Raw genomic sequence first — 22,145 nt, forward strand, 5'->3', positions numbered from 1 at the left:
CTAATGCTTGATGCTCAGATGGAAATAAAGCATTCGCGGAGGTTTGTCCATTTGAATCGCTTCACCGTCTTCGCCAATTTGAAGAATAAAGACGACTTTCATTAGATTTCAAAGGGCCGGATCCATATCGCACTGTGCTTTGTGCAGTGGTAATCACTTTTGGCAAATTTTTAGTAAAAACAAGTAGTATAAACTTATGAACATCGACAATGATTAAAAAGCGGTAATCTTCATACTATAAGTTTTCTTTTTATACGACGAGTTTCAATCAAAATATCACTAGTAAATTTTTGTTTATTAGCAAGTAACAGTAATTTATTAATAATAATTCAAGCGCGTTTTTTTTTCGAAACAGCAATTAACATAAATCGTATAATATTTATTATCTAATTTGAAATTAATCTAGACTCTTTGCTCCGAGATTCCCTTCAGTGAATTCGTTATTTTGATTGTTTTATAGTCACTTCGCAATTGGATAAAATTCAAAACGACCGACTTATCCAAATAATTCTGTAAATAAAAAGAAACTAGGTGTTAATTTCAGTGGAATCATATATTTGTAGAAAAAGATTGATTTAGACTATTTCAAATCCACACATACCAGTGTATCTCCACCACACACTTCCTGCAGATTTTCATGTTTCACCAAGAGTAGATTGCAAAGAGCATGTAAAATGTCAAACAATTGCGTCACCATTGGACTATTTAGAACACGAACACATTTTCTATACTCATTCACATCACAAATTGCACACATGGCACCTGAAATGAAAAGAAAAAAAATCCATCGAAATCATTAGAAGAGTAATTCAAGTAGAATTTCTCTCATTAATTCATGGTTTTCATTGCATTTACCGGCTGTTGTGTACTGAAATTGCTGGAGATGCTCATAAATGGTGCGATGAAGCCGAATACCGATTTCATTGGTGACACTCTTCAGATTTTCACCGTCCAGATACTTCTGAATTTGCTTTATGATCGGAATGATTTGTTGAACAACATGCTGACAAGCGGCCGAAGCGACTGTGTCAAAGTCACTTTCAGGCTTAAAATCGGTCTTCCGTTGCTCGCTTTGCAGATATGTTTTCACCCATCCAAGTAGTGCATTGATTGCACGATCCAACCCGGTATCGAGTTTGCTTTCAATTTGCTCCAGCATGTACCGTTTCTTTGTCAAACATTCCGTGTACCTGGATGTCGATCTGCGGGAATAATTTTTAATTAAAAAAAATGAAATTATCCGAAATAAGAAAATGTATAGTTTTTCTGACTCACTCAACACATGGTATGACACTAGCTGCATACAATTTATCCAGTAGATGAACGATTGTGTTGCTTTTTTGAACCACATCAAAGAAATAGATTTGAGGCACTGTTTTGCTTTCGGCAATTGGAATCGCCTGCAATCCTAAATCGATTGCATAATCAACGTGCTCGTGCATTAAATAGCGCAGCAAAATGTCGGCCAAGCGAATGATATTGGCAGGAAGATCCTCGTCTTTGGATAACTATAATCGAACCGAATGACAATTATTTTTCCATTTTATAAATGCTAAATGATCGTATGCTTACCAGTCTACATCGTTTGAAGGCAGCTTTGGATTCTTGCAGCAGATTTATTGCCAATTCTTCGGATATGAATGTTTCACCGCCATAGTCTTCGATTTGTGCAATGTTTATGTTTGCGCGGGTGCCAATGAGTGCTTGAACGTCTCGCCGAAGGTCCTGAAAACGTTCGGCTTGTTTCTTTTGATGCTTTTTACTCTCATAGAATCGCTTTAATTCCAGTGAGCATTTAGCGTTGAGACTTCGAGTTTCTACCTCGATGTAGGTCGCCAAATGTTGTACAAAAATGTTAGTAGTAAGTTTTGTTAGCAAATTATCGTCCATGCCAATTTCAAATTCAGCCAAATCGGTGCTAACTCTTCGGGTTTGTGAGTATAAATCGTATAGGGTGCGTAGGTATCTATCATCGTCTCGACGATCTTCCAACTTGGTTTGGGCGAATTGAAACAATTTCAAATGATAAATATTCAGAATGAACTTCGACATGACTTGATCTGGACTACTAAACACACGTTTTATAACCGAATAATGATGGCGACACATTGGTAAAATCTGCGCAAATAGGCTCTTTTCACCGTACGTTGTCATTTGACTTTGTTCAATGTACGCATCGATGCATTGTGAATAGCCTTTGAACTGGGACAGAATCGACGCTAGCGTTTTCATTTTGTCAATATTCTCCTGTTTCTGAGCCGCTGCAAATTCATCGATCAAATTCCGTTCGATCTCATCATATTTCATTTCAATTTTCTTCTTTGCCTCGCTAAACTTATCGGCGGGCAAATCTTGGGCAATTGTATATAGCTTTTGTATAACATCGGCCGCTTCGTACAGTCGAGTCTTATCACTGAACAAATCATTTACGATCGGTCCACGAACCAAAAACTCTCTCATATGGTTCAGAAGACGTTGCGCTTCGACCGTTCGACTTCGTGGCGTGTTCACATTCTCTAGCTGCTCTCCCAAATGAATAATTTTGCCTGCGACTGAGTTTATCTTCTCATCCAGTTGATGAAACCATTCGACCGATGTTTGATGCCTTTCCTGCAGTTTTTCGATATTCTTTGCATGTATTGTCTGTTCATCACGCAAAATCTCCTCTAATCGTTCGCATTTCCGTTGCTGACGCTCTTGCAACACCTTTAAATCTTTGATTGTTTGCGAAAATGTGTCATGCAAAAATTCCGAATCGAATTGATCACTGCCCACTTCATTGTTCGTTCGCCAGGTTAATCGCTCTATAAATTCGGCCACATCGAATGGATCCTGTAATCATTTTAGTCATAAATTTAAAATGTTCATATTTCGGTTGATCGATTCAAATCAAGCATACCTGCTCCAACTCTTCCATATACTGTGATATCATCCTGAATTGTAATCGCCTTCAGTCACCACTCAATTTGTTATGTTTCGGTGTGTTTTCAATGAAGCAGTCAAAACCGAAATGTCAATGTCAGTTTCGTCATCAAAGAACGCCCCAATATTATTGCAATACGATTGGTGACAGTTCCCGAATTCAACACATTCACCACAACACAACACAACTCACTTGTTTACCAATCGAAAACTACCTGTTTGTTATTGTTTCTGTTAATTGTTCTCAATGCAACGTGAAAAATTTCAAGAGAAATGTTTATGCTTAAAATTTGTATAGTTATTTTGACGTATGCTTGTTCAAGTGAATCTTTTTTCCACAGACGAATCGGTTGGTTAATTTTCAACAATTTAGCGAATTATTTAATGTTTCCATATGAATTTATTTGCAAAATAGGACACACGGACGGATTTGGAGAGTGTTGGATGCCGAACAACCGAAAAGGACTGTGTTTACCATTGAAAGATTGCTCCGCTTTGAATGTTTTGGCCAATAAGAAACGTCTACGAATTGCAGATCGTCTGTTTTTGAAACGAAGCCTTTGTGGACACATTGGTTTAACACCATTGGTATGCTGTCCAAAGGCCGAGAACATTACAACCCGATTTGACGGTTCACCGCTTAAAATTGACGATTTGCCAACCGACTGTGGCAGATTGCATCTGAATCATAATTTGCGATTGGAGTACATAATCGGTGGGAAAGAAGCCAGAATTTACGATTCACCATGGCTAACGCTATTGCGGTACGAGAAATGTATGTCATTCATAATTCGTTAATTTACTGAGATTTCGTTTTTACGTTTGCCGGCAATTTTGCATAAACATATTTTATTTGTATTTGAGACAGCTCAAGGAACAGGCTTTCACTGTGGAGGGGTTTTAATCAACAAAGATTACGTACTCACTGGTATTTATTTGTACAGGCAATCTATTTGAGAATGTTAATATAAAAATATCACATTTACCGCGATCATTATCATTATGTATTTTTAGCCGCTCATTGTGTGACAGAAGACTTGCTGAAAAAACTGAAAATGAAACTGTAAGTATTCACAATGCACGAAAGTAAAGAAAAAGAGATGCAATTTGAATATTTAGTGAGTGATTTCAAGGATTTCAGTGAGGCTTGGTGAATGGGATGTAAGCAGTGAAAATGATTGCCAAAATAGAATATGTTCAGACGCTGTATTAGATGTTCCAGTAAAAGAAGTGATATTACACGAGGATTATCGAGTTGATGCGGTCAGCCATGCACATGACATTGCTTTAATTCTGCTAGATCATAGTGTAATGCCAACTATATGGATCCGACCAATTTGTTTACCGATTAAAAAGCAAATGGCAAATAAAAACTATGACAATATCGAAATGGATGTAGCCGGTTGGGGACACACATCTTCATTGCCAAATGGTAACATATACTCCGAACACATATTGTGTCCTTTCTTTATCTAAACAAAACCAAAACTAGTTGAGCAAATCTGAAAAATTGAAAAAGAAATGACATTTGAATGAAATCTCACGTCGTTACAGCAAAAAGTAGCAATAAAAAGATGCAAGTGACATTGAATGGTGTTTCCAAACAAAGATGCGATCAAATGTACAAACGTTTCAATGTGTCGATTAATGAAGGGCAGATGTGCGCCGGTGGCGAGGAAGGATACGATTCATGCCGAGGTGAGTCATATTTTTTCTTACATTTTTCACATAATTGTTAATCGTCTTTAAAATTATCTCACAGGTGATAGTGGATCACCACTTATGTGGTATGATGACGACGAAGAGACTGTTGATCCACCGCGTTGGTATGCCGTAGGAATTGTTTCATTTGGACTATCACAATGTGCTCAAGCAAATTTTGCTGGCGTTTATACTCGGTGTGTATCTATTTTATTCCATTTTAGTTCCAGTTGGATGATATATGCCGTAAAACGTCCATGTTCGAAATCACACTAATGATAATCGTTTCCAACTTTTCATTTTACCAGAGTGGACAAATACATTGACTGGATCATAAATCATATGAAGTACTTTGAGTGAATATCGTGTTCGTGTTTAGCTTTAAAACAAATATGTCTAGTAGAAACAAAAGGCTGTTCAATTTTTTTTAAATTTAAGAATTTGCAATAAATGTGTGTGTGCCACAGAATGAAATCGCTCAGTTTGTTCAAATCGATGGGGAGTTTCATTTGGTGTGGTGAAATCGTTGTGTGGCAGTGGTACTACACACCACACCGCTCTGGTGGTGAAATAATGTAAACGCGACACAACGCAAAGACAAGATCTCTCGCCACACACCAGTTAAAGTTTGTGCGCTGTGAGCTGGCATGGATTTGCCCGAAATACAAATACATTCACCGTAGAACGAAACATACAAAAAAAAATACGTCATTTATCGCGCATCGTAGTCGTAGCCATTGTTCCTTGTCATCAAAAAACACAGTGAAGTGTCTTTTTCACAGACATCAAATTTCAATAGTGGAGAAAATAGTGAATTATAATTTTTAATTATTTTCTAAGTGTATCATTGTTTAAAATTTATTTAAAACGCGTTATAAATAACCGATCTTAGTGAAAATGTCGGCTATGAGTCCTGAATAGTAAGTTTTTGGTTCAAAAATTGATTGGATAAAAAAAAAGTCGTATAAAGAAAGGCAGAAGAAAAAAAAATTTAGTTAATGGCATCGTATCAAAAGCGATCTTTTTGTTGGATTCGCTTTCCGTTCACTACCCCACCATCGATGTGTGGATACCTTTTTCTACCGATTATGTGTGATTGATATGTATATATATATATCATTTTTCCTGGTTATATGTTCGACGAAATTTATGAAAATTAAACCCCAATACATAATAATGAAACAAAAAGTTTTCGTTCTAACACAAAGAGCTCATAGGAGTTTTACTTTTTTTTCTCCTCTTTTTTTTGGGGTCGTGTGACATTACAACTTCGAGCGCTTGTTTTTAACCAGAAATTAAAACACAAAGAAATGGGAATATTTGCGTTGTGCAGAGCAATTTGTAGAAAAAAAAAGAAAGAAAAAAAAATCAATTATGCTTTTGTTGTGAATCAGACTAATTACACGCATACGGCTGTGAGTCAATAGCAAACTTTTTTTCTCTCCATAGATGCATCTGTGCCGTATAAATTGCACGGAGACTACACAATTCAAATACACCGAACAAAAATGTTATTCGGAATTTTGTTCGCTGTTTTCCAAAGGCTGATAATAAAATAAACGGCTGCGTAATAATCTTAAAAGTTTACTTTTTTCCCCCATTCACGATTTACATCGTCAGCGCGTTATTTCTTATAAATTAAAACGCAATAGTCTGTGGACTTGGATTTGATTGTCGATCTCATTTTCTAAATACGATACATATGCATATAAGAAAAAAAAGGTGATTCTCATTTTAGTTCGAATCATTTTGTCGTCGATATTGTCGTCATTTTTAAAACCATTCTCTAGTTTGTGTGATGGTGACTCCATTTCCACAATTATACGAATATTTTTGCATTCCGTACATACACGCACACACACACACACACACACATCTACATACGTGTGTATAGTTGTTGCTGTTTTTTTCCTGTCTTCGCCCGTTCAAATGATGATTAGTTGTACCCGAATGGAAGAGCAATATATTCATTGTGTGTTCGCTTCATATGAACAGTCAGAGTATATTCATGTATTCAATCATATCGTTTTTCTTCCACTCATAGATCCGCGCGTCGTATAATATGATTTTGAACTCAAACAACTCCCCCCAACAATTATGAGTCACACGCATACCACACAGTGTTGGTATATGTATCGTTGTTTGCGCATAGCATTGCTATTGAAATGTTAGCTGTCGCATTCTGTTGCTATAGGTTTTACACCGTACTCTCGCTTCGGTTAAAATTTTATACCACCAACACAAATGCACGGCTCATGTCTCACACATGAACAACAACGAAGAATAAGAAAAAAAAGAAGAAGAAGAAGCGTAAAAAACAACATAACACAACAAATCCAAAGCCCAAACTAACACCAAAGTCGCTCAATTTACCTATTGCTCATGTTCTTATTATTCTAATATCATTGGCAACATCTGAGAGGAAGAGAGAGAGCGAGAACGAGCGTGGCACATACGTGATCTTTGACTGATTTTTAGTACAATTTTCTAGCACTTGTTTTCGAAGTTTGGACAAACATTTTTTTTTATTCGTCTATGCACACATTTTTTTTCCTCCTAGAAGCATTGTCGTTCATAGTACCCGTACTCAGACGCCCCTTGAAAATTTTGAACAAAGAACACAAACCAAGCGCATATGACGGCAAGAAAGCCGAACCGAAGCATAGAGGCGATTAAACGAATTACAAAGAGAATGCTCTGATTGTTTATGTTTTATGTGAGCCACTTCTATTGCCCGATAATGACGCTACAAAAATGACATGGAAGATTGGTCATAACAGCTGAGTTGCCTTTTTTTCGTTTCAATTTCATTTCAATCAAATATTTCTTCTCTGACTGTTCACTGCTATCAGTTCTGTTTGTGATATGCGATTTTCTCTCTTTTTCTGGTATAAATAAAATGATTCAGCGCAGATTTCTTCCTCGAACAAAAGAAATGTACTCAAACGACATTCAAATGAATAGTTTATTTATGGAAAAATATATACATGCACCCGTTACAATACGTGCTTTGCTCCGTTCAACTCTTTTATCAAAGACCATGTTTGTGTTCTTAATATCTATTTTTCAACATGCTTCTTAATTTTTGCTGCATTCAACGCAAAGCAAATGCAAGCATTTTATCATGAAATTTTTCGCGCATAAAATGGAACAAATCAAATATTTATACAAAAGTCTTGATTTTATTGCCATATTTTTTTTGTTCATTTTTATTGGCAAAACCAATTCAATATCCGAACGATACCACGTTTTACCCTCGTGTATTACACAAAATATTGCGAATACAGACCAAAAAAAAACTGGTGATCATATACTTTCAACATGTATTACACGGTAGAATAATGCTCAAAAGGTCATCTGCATTTATATAATAAGCATTGACAAAAAAAAATTTACTCAATTTCAATGTTTAATTGAAAAATTATTTAATGTTTTTTTTTTTTCAATTCTCTCGCTCCGTGTAAACAACTTTTCAGTGATTACTTGTTCAAACTTCTCTTGATTGGTGATTCTGGCGTCGGCAAATCATGTCTTTTGCTGCGATTCGCTGATGATACATACACAGAAAGCTATATCAGTACTATTGGCGTTGACTTTGTAAGTAGACTTTCTTAGAGGCATTGCATTCCATTCACATTGATTCGATTTGCATATTTGCTAATAAAACCTAGCTAACATATTATTTTCCATTTTCGTTTGACCCCATAGAAAATTAGAACCATCGAACTTGATGACAAAACGATAAAGTTGCAAATATGGTAAGTGAATCAAAGAAAGAAAATGAAAAAAAAAACGCCTCTCAAACTACAATTGATTAACATAAATTTTGTGTTTTCATCAAAAGGGATACTGCTGGTCAGGAGCGTTTCCGAACCGTAAGTAATCAAATCAAAATTGTACACTCGAATTGAGTTTGTGTTCTAATTGATTTGATTTGTTTTTCTCATTCTCTCTCCCCCTCCATAAATCAGATCACATCGTCTTACTATCGTGGAGCCCATGGTATCATCGTAGTGTACGATTGTACAGATCAAGAATCATTCAATAATGTTAAGCAATGGCTGGAAGAAATCGAGCGCTACGCATGCGAAAATGTGAACAAGCTGCTGGTTGGAAACAAATGCGATTTAACTACAAAGAAAGTGGTTGATCATACAACGGCAATGGTATGCCTGTCTGTCGGTTGGCAAATCCAATGCGGCCATTTTCTTCTATTCAATTCAATTTTGGTGGCAACCAATTTGTTGCTTCATTTAGTTTTAATGTCTTTCTAGTCAAGTTCCTCTTATTTATTTGTCTTTTCCATACAGGAATATGCCAACCAATTGGGAATTCCATTCCTTGAGACATCCGCCAAAAATGCAACTAACGTTGAACAGGCTTTCATGACTATGGCTGCCGAAATCAAGAATCGCGTTGGACCACCGTCGAGTGCAACCGAAACGGCTAGCAAAGTGAAAATCGATCAAGGTCGTCCGATTGAAAACACCAAATCTGGGTGCTGCTGAATGGGCCAATACCAACAGCATATTAATAAAAAAAAAGAAACAGATTTCCTTCACTTTCCCCCCAAAAAAAATTATATTTAAATTGATGAAACCAGAAGAGAAAAAAATGGATTCCCACATTTTGTAATTGAAAAAGGAAAAAAAAATTATTTAAATGAAGATAAACAAACAAACAAAATGCGAAAATAATATCGAGAAAAAAAAAACCAATTGATCCATTGCCGCAAACACGTTCACCATACTACACAGACACACATACATATACACAATACGATGAACTCAGCAATCACACACGAGACAAAGAATAAAATAGTAAAAAAATATTCACAACGGGATCAATTTCAAAATGAAAATGATGAAGAAAAAAAACTTACTAAAAAATAATCAACAGAAAAAAGCGTGTGTACGTTTGAATATATATTCGGATAAACGATTATTTTTTTTGTGTTTCTTTTTCTTTTCTTTTTTCTTTCAACCACTTGAAAAAGGAAACAAAATTAGGTGGAATATTTCGATGATTTGATGTAGATACACAATAAGAGTAAAAAAAAAAAAGAATAAAGAAAATAAAACAATTTTTCATTTTGATTTAAATAACATAAAATTCTGGCATTTCAAATTCGGCCCATCGAAAGATAAATTCATTCATTCGCTAGCTCGTTTGATCGAGCATTCTCCATATTCGATTTTACATAAGAGCAAAAGTCTCCTTCCCCAATCAGACGATGAAGTATTCCCCATAGATCATTTGGAATGGTGAAAAACAGCAGCAACAGCAACAACAGCAGTAACAACAGCAAATACATCATCGTCGCTGTTCATCGTTGGTTTTGTATGTGGCGACCTCTGAAACACTTATTGACATTTATCTTGAATGAGAGATGAATATTCAATTTATCTCATGTTCAATTTCTATAGGCACACACTACCACACCAAATTCATCACACACTTTTCATTCTTATATTCTCTTTTATTTTTTGTGTAAATATAATTTTTCGGTGTCCACATCATTTTTGAGGATTTTTTTTTCATCGAAAAACAAAAAGAAATACGTAGCCAATGACGATTTTTTTTTCTGTAGACTAAATAATCTTTTTTGTTGTCATTTTCTTTGATTCAGTTTGTCGGTTTTGTCCATTACTGATTATCATATCAATTTAGTTTTCAATTGTTTATTGTGTCTTCTTTCATCTTACACACAATATTACCAATGTGCTTACTGTGCCAGTCGAACCATATTCTGATACGATTTATAAATCAACGACTCTAGATAAAATAAAATTATCACATCGTTCGTATGTGCATTACGAATTTAAATCTTTGTTTGCTCTGTTCAAGTCCCACACTTTGGTTCGGAGTCTCGTTGTGTGTTTTGTGCATTTTTCGCTGTCATTCAAAATAAAAAAAAACCAGCGACACGATTAAACATTTATTTGATGTGCACTTTTTTTTCGACGGATCGACACATTTTTGAAGTTTTGCTTTATGTGAGGCGTGATTGTTTTTAGGTGAAACAGAAAATGTGGCAGTGCCATAAATGTTCAAAGCCAGTATATTTCGGTGAGTAATATTCGACAATTATGCCGATTTTAAATGCTTCGTTGTTTTGTGTCCTCATGTTCATTATGGTGTTCGGTTGTGAGATATTTGATGGAATTGATGCTTGTTGTGCTGAAAATAAATCAATTTTTGTGTGTCTTCCATATAAATGGTAATCATAAATAACCTCAATGACACGAAGAACCATTCAGACATTCATTTGATTTGTTATTTTGCCTGCGCAGATATGTCAATGACCTCTGTAATGTCAATTGCATCTGAATGGCAAAAAAAACTTTGCAAAACTCTGTAGAATACGTTAAAAATTCATTAGTCTCGAGCAATTAGTGTGAATCTTAAAAACTCCACACAGCAAACGGATTACAACCTAATGTACGGTTTCTTTTTTACTTTTTTCCAAAACAAATAGCTGAAAGAAAACAATCACTGGGCTATGATTGGCATCCGGAATGTTTGCGATGTGAAGAATGTGGAAAGAGACTGAATCCCGGTCAACATGCGGAGCACAAGGGAATTCCATATTGTCATGTACCTTGTTATGGTGCTTTGTTCGGGCCGCAATTATTCGGCCATGGCACAAGAGTTGAGTCACACAAAAGTTTCGGAGCCAAAGGTTTGACACCGAAAGCTGTCAACAGTGGCCAAATGCCATTCCCTCGCGAACAAATCGAAGCGAAACTAAAGCAGTACAATCAATACTTTGACAATAAGAGTCATGAAATACGGAGCCGTGAGGTGAACGGTCGACTTATTCTTGAAGGTGCATTGCGCGTCTATTGGGGTGTACAAAATATGATCCATCTGAAGGAGGACGATGATCAACGCACCGTGGTCACCGTTCGCAAACGGAATTCGTGCCGCTATTCAAATTCAACCGATTTCAGTTCGGAGAAAAGTGTAAGTTGTCTGAAAAAAAATTCATTTGAAATGAATGGTGATTTATCATCGACAAGAAAAACTCCTCTAATTTACATATTTCTGTGCTACAGTTACTAGTTCATGGTGCATCAGTGAAAGAGAATCTCGATGTAAACGAATCAGGTGATGTGAGCACATCAAGTTTAGTTGATGGCGGCGACACAACCGACATTTCAATGACTGAGAGCATTTCGTTCGATACATGTAGTTTTAATGAAGACATTAATTCGTTGACGTCTGGCCCGTCTTCCAAAGAAGTCTCACCGGACCATCGTTACACAACACTGCCCACGAAATTGGACGGTAAAGTTGTGGAACGTGATGAGCTTGATGAATTGCTACAGGTTGAACGTCACGTTAATAGCAATGAAAAAATGTATCAAACGTTGCCATCACCAGCATCATCACAGTCAAGCCCCGAGAAACAGTCATCGATTCAGTCAAACGTTGCGTGTGTATCGTCATCAACTCAACCGGATGATTTATCGAAAAGTGAATCGAATGACATTTCAAAAACCGAAACCGACTACAAATCCGCTGAGACTACACGTTCAATCACTACCGACAATAGCACTTTAACGAATAAATCGAACGATGATGAGTTTTATACACCAATGAACACATTGAAACCGGTCGATTTTGATGATTTCAAGCGTCAAATTCGCGAAGAATTTATTCAAAATTCGAGTGAATTGCAGCATTCAAATGATGATACGCTTAAATCGAGACAACCGATTGATCCGTCGCGCATCAACGATTCACTTAAGCTATACAGTGAGAATATAATGAGTAAAAGCTTTAGCGGTGAAGCAGCATTTAGAGAAGTGCCATCATCTATTCAATATCAAACATTGAATAACAATAAGAGTGATTCGTCGAATTCCACGAATTATGCGCTGAAAAAATCAGGTTCGACGGCTGTGTCTTCCTCGTCCGATCTGAGTGCTTCCACGGATAATGGCATCAATCGGTCAAGATCGGGACCGAATTGGTATCGAAATCAACATTTAAACGATAATGACAGCGATGACAGTTCAGCCACACTGAAACCGGCCACAATCCACAAACGATCGATCCACATTAAGATGGATTGTTATGATGAGATTCGAAATGGGGTGAGCAGCACCACCAGCGAAGCATCAACCACCACTTTAAACACGCCGACATCTCCACTCGACGATGATCTGGACGATGATTTGAATGAATGCGTTGTTGTTCTACGAAAACCGAAAACCGGCTCAACTGCAATCAAAAGACGATCGGGAAATCGAAGGTATAATTGTTTTTCAATTTCACAGCTTTTTATAATTTAACTAAAATTCAATTTAATCCATTTTCCATGTAGGGCACGTGCCAAACTGAAGCGTCGCTGCTCAATTAATGGTCATTTTTACAATCGTGAAACGTCCTTCTTCACACCGCCGCACGGTTCACAGATGAGCGTATGGGTAACGTCGTTGGTTAGCACACAAGAGGCGGTGAATTTGTTGCTCGAAAAATATAAAGTGGATAATCGACCGGAGAATTTTGCATTATTCATAATTCGAGACAACGGTGAACAACGTCGTTTGAAAGATGACGACTATCCATTGTTGGTGCGAACAATGCTCGGACCGCACGAAGATGTGGCTCGGCTATTTTTAACCGATGCTCACAACACATCTGAAATTAGGTAAATCATCGATTTAATTGCGTTTATTTGCAAAAAAGAGGACAAAACAAAGCAATTAATTTTTCATTTCGATTTTATAGCTGTGAAGTTGCTCAATTTATCAACTTGTCGATCCAAGAATGTCGCTCCATCCTAGATCGTTATAACGAGGAGCAGGCAAGGGAAGTTCAAAAAATCAAAGAAAAGTAAGTTGTTGCAATTGGAAATTGCCTTCTTTATTGGAATAACTTGAAGAACTTCACACTTTAAAATATCATTTTTTTAACACATATATCTCTTCTTAATTTCAGATACGCTGACTTGCGCCAAAGAATAATTCAACGTATGGAATCGCTCAAAGTCCGTTTGTAAAGAATGCTCGATTCGCTTAACTAAACAAACCGAACAAAAAAAATGAAGCAGAAAAATTATACAGATTTTATTGCCTGGATGAATAGACTAGATGTTGTTTATGTCTGCCATCCATGTTATAATAAATTTATTAAGTACGTAACTAATTTCTAGTCTAAGCTAATTTTTAACGAATAGTCAAAGGAACAAAGGGATAACTAAAATTGAATATATAAAAATAATCGCAATTATAACAAAACAAAAAAAAATTCATATCGAACGAAAGCAAATAAACAGTAACAATAACGATTCGAAAAAGAAGAGAAACAAGTCCAAATGAGAGTCAATCGAATGTGCCGGAGCCTCCGAACGACAAAAACGTTCGTTCAATTGTAAAAAAAAACATAAATAAATACAATTCCAATAACTTCGTTGGCAGCACAAATGAACGATTAAGTCTATTTTAACATTAGTAAATTTTAAAATAAATGCAAAATGTTTAAAATAATCCGAAATGGTGGGGACTTTGCGTTTCGTATCTTTAGTTCGTAGTTTTGTCAGCAGTTGGTTTGGTGTGTGGCTTCGTATGATTTTGACAACTCCTAATGACCACTTGACAAGTGTCGCCGCCTGGTGAGAAACACTGCAAACGTGTAACTTTTATAATTAGTAATATCGCCATCATAGCTCATTCAAGTATTTTCTATGCATTCGGCACGTTGATTGTAAAAATAAACAGAATTATTTGGTTTTTCGTCATTCAATTTGTTTAAAACTCGAAGCAAAACAGTTTTTACATCAAATCCAATCGAAGTAGTTTCGAAATAATAACAAGTGAAAGTGTTTTTGGTAAGTAGTATGCAAATCTAACGCAATTGAGTCCATATATGGAAATATCCGAAGGGAAAAAAACACAATTTCCACTTGAGTTTTTAATATATGCATTCTTTGTTCTTTTTTGATTTTAAATGGATGATGAATAATGCTACTTTTAAAGTGGTAGCCTCACAAGTTAAATACGATTACAATTAATGAAAATGCGTTGTAATTCCTTCTCTGATTGTAGATTGAATCGATAGCCGAAAAAGAGAGAAAAAGAGTGAAAGAGAGAGAGAGAAGAAACCAAGCAAAAACAGGAAAAAAGTGAATAGCTTCGCAGTGTGTCATACGCGATAAGAAAAGGCATAAATAGTAGAACTGCATGAACGATTGATTAGTCAGACGTGAATAATTGAAAGTGTGAATATGTCATCGATTGGCAAGGTCCACTTGAACGGGTCGACAGTATTGTCGCTGAATGATCGCTTTACAATCATGCAAAAGCAGAGTGGTGGTGCACCGATGCCACCCAGACCAAGACCACGACCAAGAGCTAGAAGCCGTTCTCGATCACGTTCACGTCTTGTGCCACACATTGCTGAGGTACCAGTGTCGCCACGAGTTACACAACGCAATCGAAATCTGCTGAATCAACTGGACAACAAACTTCGCGTTGCACTCAAGTTGAAACGAGTACGTAATTGGAAATCGCATACCTTAACCATCGATTCATCATGAAAATAATCTGCCAAAAACCGAACAACAATGAAAATCAGTATTTGTATTTTCGGTGTATAGTTGGTGTTGTGTAATTTCTGCCATTTGCGATGTGGTGCAATCGCAGACAGTCGAACCAACAGTGGCGACTGTTGATAAATTAATCAACTCAAACCAAATGGCTGCATTCGTTCTTAAAGCCAATGACCGATCAGCCGCATCATATACGCCTGCACTTTCTCGCTCACACACACCACACACGAAATGCAGTATTCGTGCGATGTTGAATTCGTCACGAACGAAATTTCGGGGCGAAAACGAATAACCAAAACCAATTTTCTTTTCTTTACTTATTGTGTTTGCAGAGAAGCATGAAAATAAAGCCCCAAAACGCGATTGGCGTTAGAGGACGTCGACAATTGATTCGACCATCAGCTGCATCATTGATAAATACAGCAAATTCACGCAGACGTTTGCGTCGTTCAAACAGTGTCGCCAAACAGATCGCAACGTAAGAACACATACTATAATTTGAGACTGAAACAAAAAAATAATAATCATATGAACAAATTCGATGAAATCAATAGAAATTTTAACCAAAATTTACATCGTACAACACAAGCATAAAGCATTCAGATCCAAATGATTTGAGCCAAAGAGAACTGAACTGAATGGGTTCGGGATCACTTTATTTTGCCCGTATGAAACGATTAAACCACAGTCGAATCGAAATTTCAGAGTAGTATCGAGCAAATACTTGACACACGGCTCATCAATTTAATCATTTTGACTCCGGACTGAAACAAAATCAAGGGAGCAATAAATGAACCAACTGAAACGGCAAATTGACCTAGAAAATCGAATCAAAAAACAAATCAAAATGATCCCTTTGAAATGCGCCGTTTAGGCGTTCCATTTTAACCTTCGACTCACACCGTTCGGCTCGAGTGAACATTGTTTGAATGAGTGCTTTGCGACATTCGAATTCAAATCTAAATATTGAAAATAATCTCTGGTCTTCAATTCTTTCCTCCTCCACAAAAAAAAAATCCAACAGCATCAAAGCGGATCTGATAAAGAATGTGAAGCGTGTACGTCGTTTGACCCGGTCCAATTCAACATTGAATCTCACCGAACAGCTTGGCGTTCGTGGCCGGCCGAGACTGCGTCGCAATAATCCAGTTGGCGAACGTGCTGCCTCAAGATCGAGAGCTCGATCGGCAAGCCGAAATCGAATCAATTTAACGCGCACGAATTCAAAGCAAAATTTACGTGGACGTTCAGCGTCGCGCCAGCGTCAAGGCGGCGCCCCACTCCGTTTGAATCCCTCAAATAGCCGCTTGAATCTTCGTGGTCAGGGCCAACAACAACAACAGCCACAAAGAGCGGCAATTGTACGACGCCGCTCTCGCAGTCAATCTCGAACGAATGTACGCAGAAGTGCATCAGTCAATGCTCGCCTCGGAGTCAGACGCCAAAACGCTGTTGGACAGCGGCCAGGACAAAGAGTCGGGCAGCGACCAGGACAAAGAGTCGGGCAGCGACCAGGACAAAGAGTCGGGCAGCGACCAGGGCAAAGGCTTGGAAAACGCCAACCAAACAAGCAGGGACTTAGAACAGTTCAACGCGGACGAATCAACAAACGACAAAATACAAATCCACGCACTGGAAATGGCGTACAACAACAACAACAACAACAACAACAACGTGGTCGATCGCAATCAAGGTTCCCCTAATATATTTTCATGTTTTATCAATTCCCATTTTGCCATAAGACGTTTGTTTAAACAGGTTTCTTATGGAAATTCTTTAAGTTTCTCTCTATTTTGTGTATTACGCAAACTGTTTGGTCACAGAACGTTTTCGGAAATTATTTTGAAATGCTTTGTTAATCGATTATTTGTTTCATGAAATAGAGCACGAAATGGGCCACGCAATCAATCTCGCACCCGCAAAGGTGCTAACCAACAACAACAACAACAACAACGTGGAGCAAATCGTCAACGAGGCAAACAACAACAACAACCAGCACGAGGTCGATCTCTGAAGAAAATTGGTTTGTATTTACTTTTGAACATTTGTTTCTTGTTTGTCTTGTTTTCTGAAGCCAATGATAATTGAACATTTTACTTTTCACAGTGAAACGTGAGCCACCAAAGAGCAAAGAGCAATTAGATGCGGAGCTAGATCAATACATGGTGAATACAAAATCCAGTCTCGACCAGGAGATGAGCATCTACACGAAATAAACGATCATCCATCAAACACGTATCATTTAAGAGTTAGATGAAAGAATAAACACTTTTGATAAAACAATCAATGATAACCAATACAAGAAAAAGAACATTTTCACTCTATTTATTCATAAAATTCCCCCAAATAGTTAGGACAAACCTTCCAAACACAACGCAATCATTAAATGCTACATTTCTTACTGTCTTTGGCAAAGTTGTAGCTGAGAGTGCAACTTGAGCCCGTGTTGAATCCTGTTTCGCATAACATAATCGCATCTGTTCGAGAATGAGCTCGACTTTCTCACGTTTCTTAATTGTGCCGTATGTTTCGACTTGTAATTAACTTAATTTCTACTTTTTGTATTGATTGACCAAGTTGGGTTGTTGTGATACGTTTAGATTGAATTGAATACATCTTATATATAAAGTAAGAAAGGAATTGCAAATTAATTCCTCGGTTCAAAAATCAATTCTAGATTGAGTTCTGCATTTGGAAAGAAATTGAAAGCAAATAGCCCTTCCTTGAATTATTGAAAATGGTGTTTTTCGGTATATTTATTGAGATTTCTCTGTGAATCATTGACAAATTATCTAAAATAATGCCAAATCCGAACCTACTACCATTATAAAACCAGTCTTCTGTCGAATGCATCAACTAATTGTCCATGTCAAATTAATCAAGGCGCTCCAATCCGAACCTAATACAATTCATAGTTTATGTCCTTGACTATTGTTTTTGTTTGTATTTGCTTGCACATCACAAGACATGGTGTGCAGTGGTGATGATGAACTCACTTTCAATTCACTATATTGAAAAGTCGCACAATACGATGGCATGAAACGCAAAAAATAAAAATTGTACTCCATTGGCTTGGTGCGTGGGATGTATCTCGGTTTCTTATATTATTAGCTGTCCCATTGTTAGCGGCACACAGGCATTGCGTTATATCTTTTGACGTGTGTCCGCATATTCGCACATCGCACACTCGCATTTATTGGTTGGTTCGCAACAGACGAATTGTTAAAAGAATAAAATACGCGCAAACACACTACATACATACACAAATACAAACTATAGAAAAAGCGTTACATGTCGCACTAAACTTGTTCATAATGAGTGAGTGAATTTTTTTAGGAGCCAATATTAGCATATCCAATGAAAAAACGGCAATGTTTGCATGGCTATTGAGATAGGACGTTGCGTTCATTTGGCAAATAGCAACAGCGAGAGCAGCAGCAACTTTAGCTTCAGCTTCAGCAGCAGCAACAGCACCAATAACAAAATGCTGTAAGAGAGAAGAAAATGACTCACGACAAAACCATGTACACAATTTATTAGAGTTTACGGGAGAGAGAGAGAGAGAGGTAGATAGAGAGAGAGAGAGAGAGAGAGAGAGAGAGAGAGAGAGAGAGAAAACGACGATAATATTCACAACGTTCTATTACGACTTCAAAAGCCCATAAAACGATACACAATATCCTTCGTCATTAATCTAAAATATCTGTATTGTATCGGGGTCCCACATTATGTTCATGAGCTCCATGAATCTCATTATTAACTTCAAGATGATTTAACGTCGTGAAATGTAATCGTTTTGAGGAGGCGACGTGTAAAATTCGTTACTTAAAACCGACGCGATGATGAGCCGGTGAAATTTTAATTTTCCACTTCTAAACTTTTGACACGAAGTGAGAGAAGTGGCGAGCATCGTTCTGTTTTGTTAGCGATGGCTTAAGGAATGGTCGGATGTTAAACGAATTGTTGAATGTTTGATTGAAACCCATACTGATGTTATCATCTGCATAGGAGACTTATATGTCTTAGCGTTTTGTATTATGTGTGCAACATGCAAAACAATGACAAAGCTACACAAATGTCAAGGTATGGAAAACACGACGACGAATGGACGAAGTTCGACGCCAATTGTGGATGCAAAAGCGATGAATGCCATAGATCTCGGTGTAATATTTGCCAAACAATATTAGCAAACGAGTCACTGCGTCCACGACAAACTCTCCAGTGAACTAACTTTAAGCGGCGAGATGTTATTCGGCGGTCGAAGATGGAAACGATTTTGCAGTTGAAACGATCAAAGGAACAGAGGTAAAATTTTATGGGCATTTGTATAAAAAGAGCTCTTCAGAAACACACTTCGTTTGCAAACATCAACACAACAATAACAACGGCGACCGCTGACGACAAGGGCAGAGCAGGGGGAGAACGATCGACCGAGCGAGAGAAATAAAATCGAAATCGTAACAAAAATAATAGCTAAAGTCATTGGTTGCCGTTGTTGTTCGGAATTGTCGCAAGCATAGCAGCATCACGCATTTGCTAAGTGCTTCGGCTACAAACGAAATACATATATGTATATATATAATCCCAATTCGCGGATCGAACCCAAAACGGAAAGTAATGCTTCTTTAAAAACCATAAATTTCATGAATGGTTTTATCGCAAGTCTGTTACATTAATAAGATATTGGTAAGTAAAATTCTTTGATTTTTCCCATACAGAAAAACGGCTGAGAAAGAGAGAAGCGATTTGAAATCGCATCGCCCGAGACAACACTCTCGCGGAAACAGAGCGAGCGGGATAGAAAAAAGGAAGAGAGCATAACTCTTCATGGCAAGTATGCAGACTTAGGCATTCTAACTGTGCAGATCGAACAATGAATGTGGCTCCAAAAATAAAAGAAAACAACGAACTAAACAAAAACAACAACAGAAAAATAGTATCGCCTTCATCACCACACATTGCAGCCAAAGCGCGCCAAACAAAAACAAAATCAAAATAAGTTCGAAGGAAAGAAAAAATAAAAAATAAAAAATCGAGTGAAAACAAACTCAGCGGAAAAAATGCATGCAAAAACAAATAGACTCCCTGAGAAAAAGAAAAGGAACAAGAAAACGGAGATCAAGACTCGGACGAATAAAAAAAATATGCTACAAAAGACGATAAAACTGAATGGCATTGTATCGAAGTGCACTGGTGAATATTCCGTGCAATATTAATGTGGTTCTTGTCGTGTTTTTGTCTTCATATGTTTGTCGCAGCCAAACAGCCCAACAGCCCAACAGCCCGAGCGAACAAAGTGAAGCAGAAACAATCAAAAAGAAGAGTAGAGGTGAAAAAGAAAGAGAGAAGACTGCAAAGAAAAAAAAGGAACAGAAAAACGCGTGCAATGTACGCTAAGGCGAGAGAGACTCGGATCGCGTACATGTACACCAATGTACATGCAAACGACTGTTCATCGCGGCTCACTCTTCGATCCGTCGTACACATACCGATGAAAAGAAGTAGAAAACAAGAAAAAAAAAACCAACAACAACAGCAGCAGCAGCAGCAGCAGTGAACGAGCGCGAGCTCTATGTTGTTGTTACCCAATTCGCTTCTCAATACACTCCAGTTGTATCGGGCCGCGTTAGCGATGGTGTTTCCATTACCATTTCATCCGTTCCATCAAACAATCATTTCTCAGTCGGCCTACGGTGCGAACGTGTTGCTCGTGATTTGGGCACTTTAGAAAAAATGCAACTGACTTCGATAGCTCAATAGAGTAGAAAATTCGTTTGTTTTTTTTCGGTGTTGTTTTGGGTTTCGAATCGAGAAAATAGAACGATACCGCTGCCTTCGAATCAAAATCGCATGTGTGCAATTGTCTAGTTGGCTGCACATTTTGATTCAATGTTGTTATTGTCATGATTGTTTTTGGTGTTGTATTTTTTTAAATAACAAACAATTAGAACCGGTTTGCAGAAACTTTGTGGCGAAAAATTGCAATTTAAATCGTTCGTTAGTTGTTTTTTTTCTTCTGGCCGCTCCAACAGTCAAATTAAACGTGCTACATAGCTGCGACACTTGAAATTTTAAAGAAAAAAAAACCGAGAGAGCGAGGGAAAAAGTGTGTTTTCACGATAATTTTACACCGTCTGTAAGTTGACGCATTTCTCGTACGCATAAAAAAAAAAAAAAAACCGTTGAATTTAAAGCTGAAATAAAAAGGTTTCGTGTGGAAATTTGAGACATTCAAATGGATTTTCAAACGGTGTGTGAACAGTTTTTGAAATCGAGACGTGAATCAGCAAGGAACAAACTTTAACGAGATTTTATCTCTCTATCTTCCTCTCTGAATCGAGGTGAGTCAAATTAGATGCGTTTTTTAACAAATTAATTACACATTTTCTCATTAAAAGCGTGGAGAGATCAAGCTCATTTTCGCCCGTGTTGTAATGGTGATAAAAAAAAACAACAAGAAGAACACAACAACCATCCATTAAAAATGTTTAATGATCACAAATAAGCGAAAAATTATGTCGACATCAGAGATAGAGAAACTAGCGAGAGAAGAACGTCTGCCGTCTATTATAGAAAACCATTTTTCAAAAACCCCCGTGATGATGTTCGCCAGTGCACACAACAAACACACACACACACACACACAATTGATTCATGCGGTTGACATTGACTGTGCGTTTCGACATAATACGCTTTAATTGTTAATCCTGTGAGAAGAAGAAAATGAATGAGATATTGTCGGCAATGGCGCCCTCAGACTATTCAAAATTAATGATATTTTCCATGCAAAACGATGGCTTATTGCCATTCCTCGTGTTGTCCCAAGAAATAGGATTCGCCTTGACGCAATTTCTACACACTCACAGAAATCCGTTTCAAAAGAGTTGCAAATAAAACAAAACTTGAACAACTAAAAAAAAAACCAAATCATACCAGCATAAAAAAAAGGAGAAAAAAAACGAAC

General features: G+C 37.2%; 6 protein-coding genes across 7 annotated transcripts in view; 5 read left to right on the forward strand and 1 right to left on the reverse strand.

Annotated features, from left to right (window-relative positions):
* Nucleotides 1–287: 287 nt before the first annotated feature.
* On the reverse strand, nt 288–3,010 carry LOC129578563 (exocyst complex component 5). Its single transcript, XM_055467326.1, has 6 exons — nt 2,900–3,010; nt 1,573–2,832; nt 1,276–1,508; nt 856–1,202; nt 602–762; nt 288–510 (listed from the first exon to the last, which is right to left on the reverse strand). Exons 1-6 carry the CDS (start codon nt 2,930–2,932, stop codon nt 403–405), a joined length of 2,142 nt encoding a protein of 713 aa, XP_055323301.1. The 5' UTR covers nt 2,933–3,010; the 3' UTR covers nt 288–402.
* A 129-nt stretch (nt 3,011–3,139) lies between these two features.
* Nucleotides 3,140–5,097, forward strand: LOC129578565 (serine protease easter-like). Its single transcript, XM_055467328.1, has 8 exons — nt 3,140–3,271; nt 3,338–3,697; nt 3,791–3,850; nt 3,937–3,985; nt 4,056–4,354; nt 4,477–4,620; nt 4,685–4,820; nt 4,932–5,097. The coding sequence occupies exons 1-8, from the start codon at nt 3,196–3,198 to the stop codon at nt 4,981–4,983; spliced, it is 1,176 nt and encodes a 391-aa protein (XP_055323303.1). The 5' UTR covers nt 3,140–3,195; the 3' UTR covers nt 4,984–5,097.
* A 114-nt stretch (nt 5,098–5,211) lies between these two features.
* LOC129578567 (ras-related protein Rab-1A) lies at nt 5,212–9,735 on the forward strand. Its single transcript, XM_055467334.1, has 6 exons — nt 5,212–5,543; nt 8,100–8,220; nt 8,332–8,381; nt 8,468–8,498; nt 8,595–8,789; nt 8,934–9,735. Exons 1-6 carry the CDS (start codon nt 5,521–5,523, stop codon nt 9,129–9,131), a joined length of 618 nt encoding a protein of 205 aa, XP_055323309.1. The 5' UTR covers nt 5,212–5,520; the 3' UTR covers nt 9,132–9,735.
* Nucleotides 9,736–9,865: 130 nt separating this feature from the next.
* LOC129578562 (uncharacterized) lies at nt 9,866–14,127 on the forward strand. The gene is made up of 6 exons (XM_055467325.1): nt 9,866–10,692; nt 11,102–11,589; nt 11,682–12,883; nt 12,956–13,282; nt 13,363–13,467; nt 13,573–14,127. The coding sequence occupies exons 1-6, from the start codon at nt 10,653–10,655 to the stop codon at nt 13,631–13,633; spliced, it is 2,223 nt and encodes a 740-aa protein (XP_055323300.1). The 5' UTR covers nt 9,866–10,652; the 3' UTR covers nt 13,634–14,127.
* A 97-nt stretch (nt 14,128–14,224) lies between these two features.
* Nucleotides 14,225–17,489, forward strand: LOC129578564 (uncharacterized). Its single transcript, XM_055467327.1, has 6 exons — nt 14,225–14,461; nt 14,679–15,124; nt 15,514–15,659; nt 16,206–16,874; nt 17,065–17,204; nt 17,288–17,489. Exons 2-6 carry the CDS (start codon nt 14,858–14,860, stop codon nt 17,395–17,397), a joined length of 1,332 nt encoding a protein of 443 aa, XP_055323302.1. The 5' UTR covers nt 14,225–14,461; nt 14,679–14,857; the 3' UTR covers nt 17,398–17,489.
* Nucleotides 17,490–20,783: 3,294 nt separating this feature from the next.
* LOC129578559 (cadherin-86C) overlaps nt 20,784–22,145 on the forward strand; it is a 52,213-nt gene continuing 50,851 nt past the window's right edge. Inside the window, exon 1 of one of the 2 annotated variants that reach the window (XM_055467320.1) lies at nt 20,784–21,522. The gene's annotated coding sequence lies outside the window, so the exon portion shown is untranslated. The remainder of the gene's footprint in view (nt 21,523–22,145) is intronic. The other variant, XR_008689116.1, reaches the window with a different exon arrangement.

Source organism: Sitodiplosis mosellana, unplaced genomic scaffold (assembly GCF_009176505.1).
Source record: "Sitodiplosis mosellana isolate CC-2019 unplaced genomic scaffold, AAFC_SMos_1.0 Smas_scaffold_6226, whole genome shotgun sequence".
Taxonomy (NCBI): domain Eukaryota; kingdom Metazoa; phylum Arthropoda; class Insecta; order Diptera; family Cecidomyiidae; genus Sitodiplosis; species Sitodiplosis mosellana.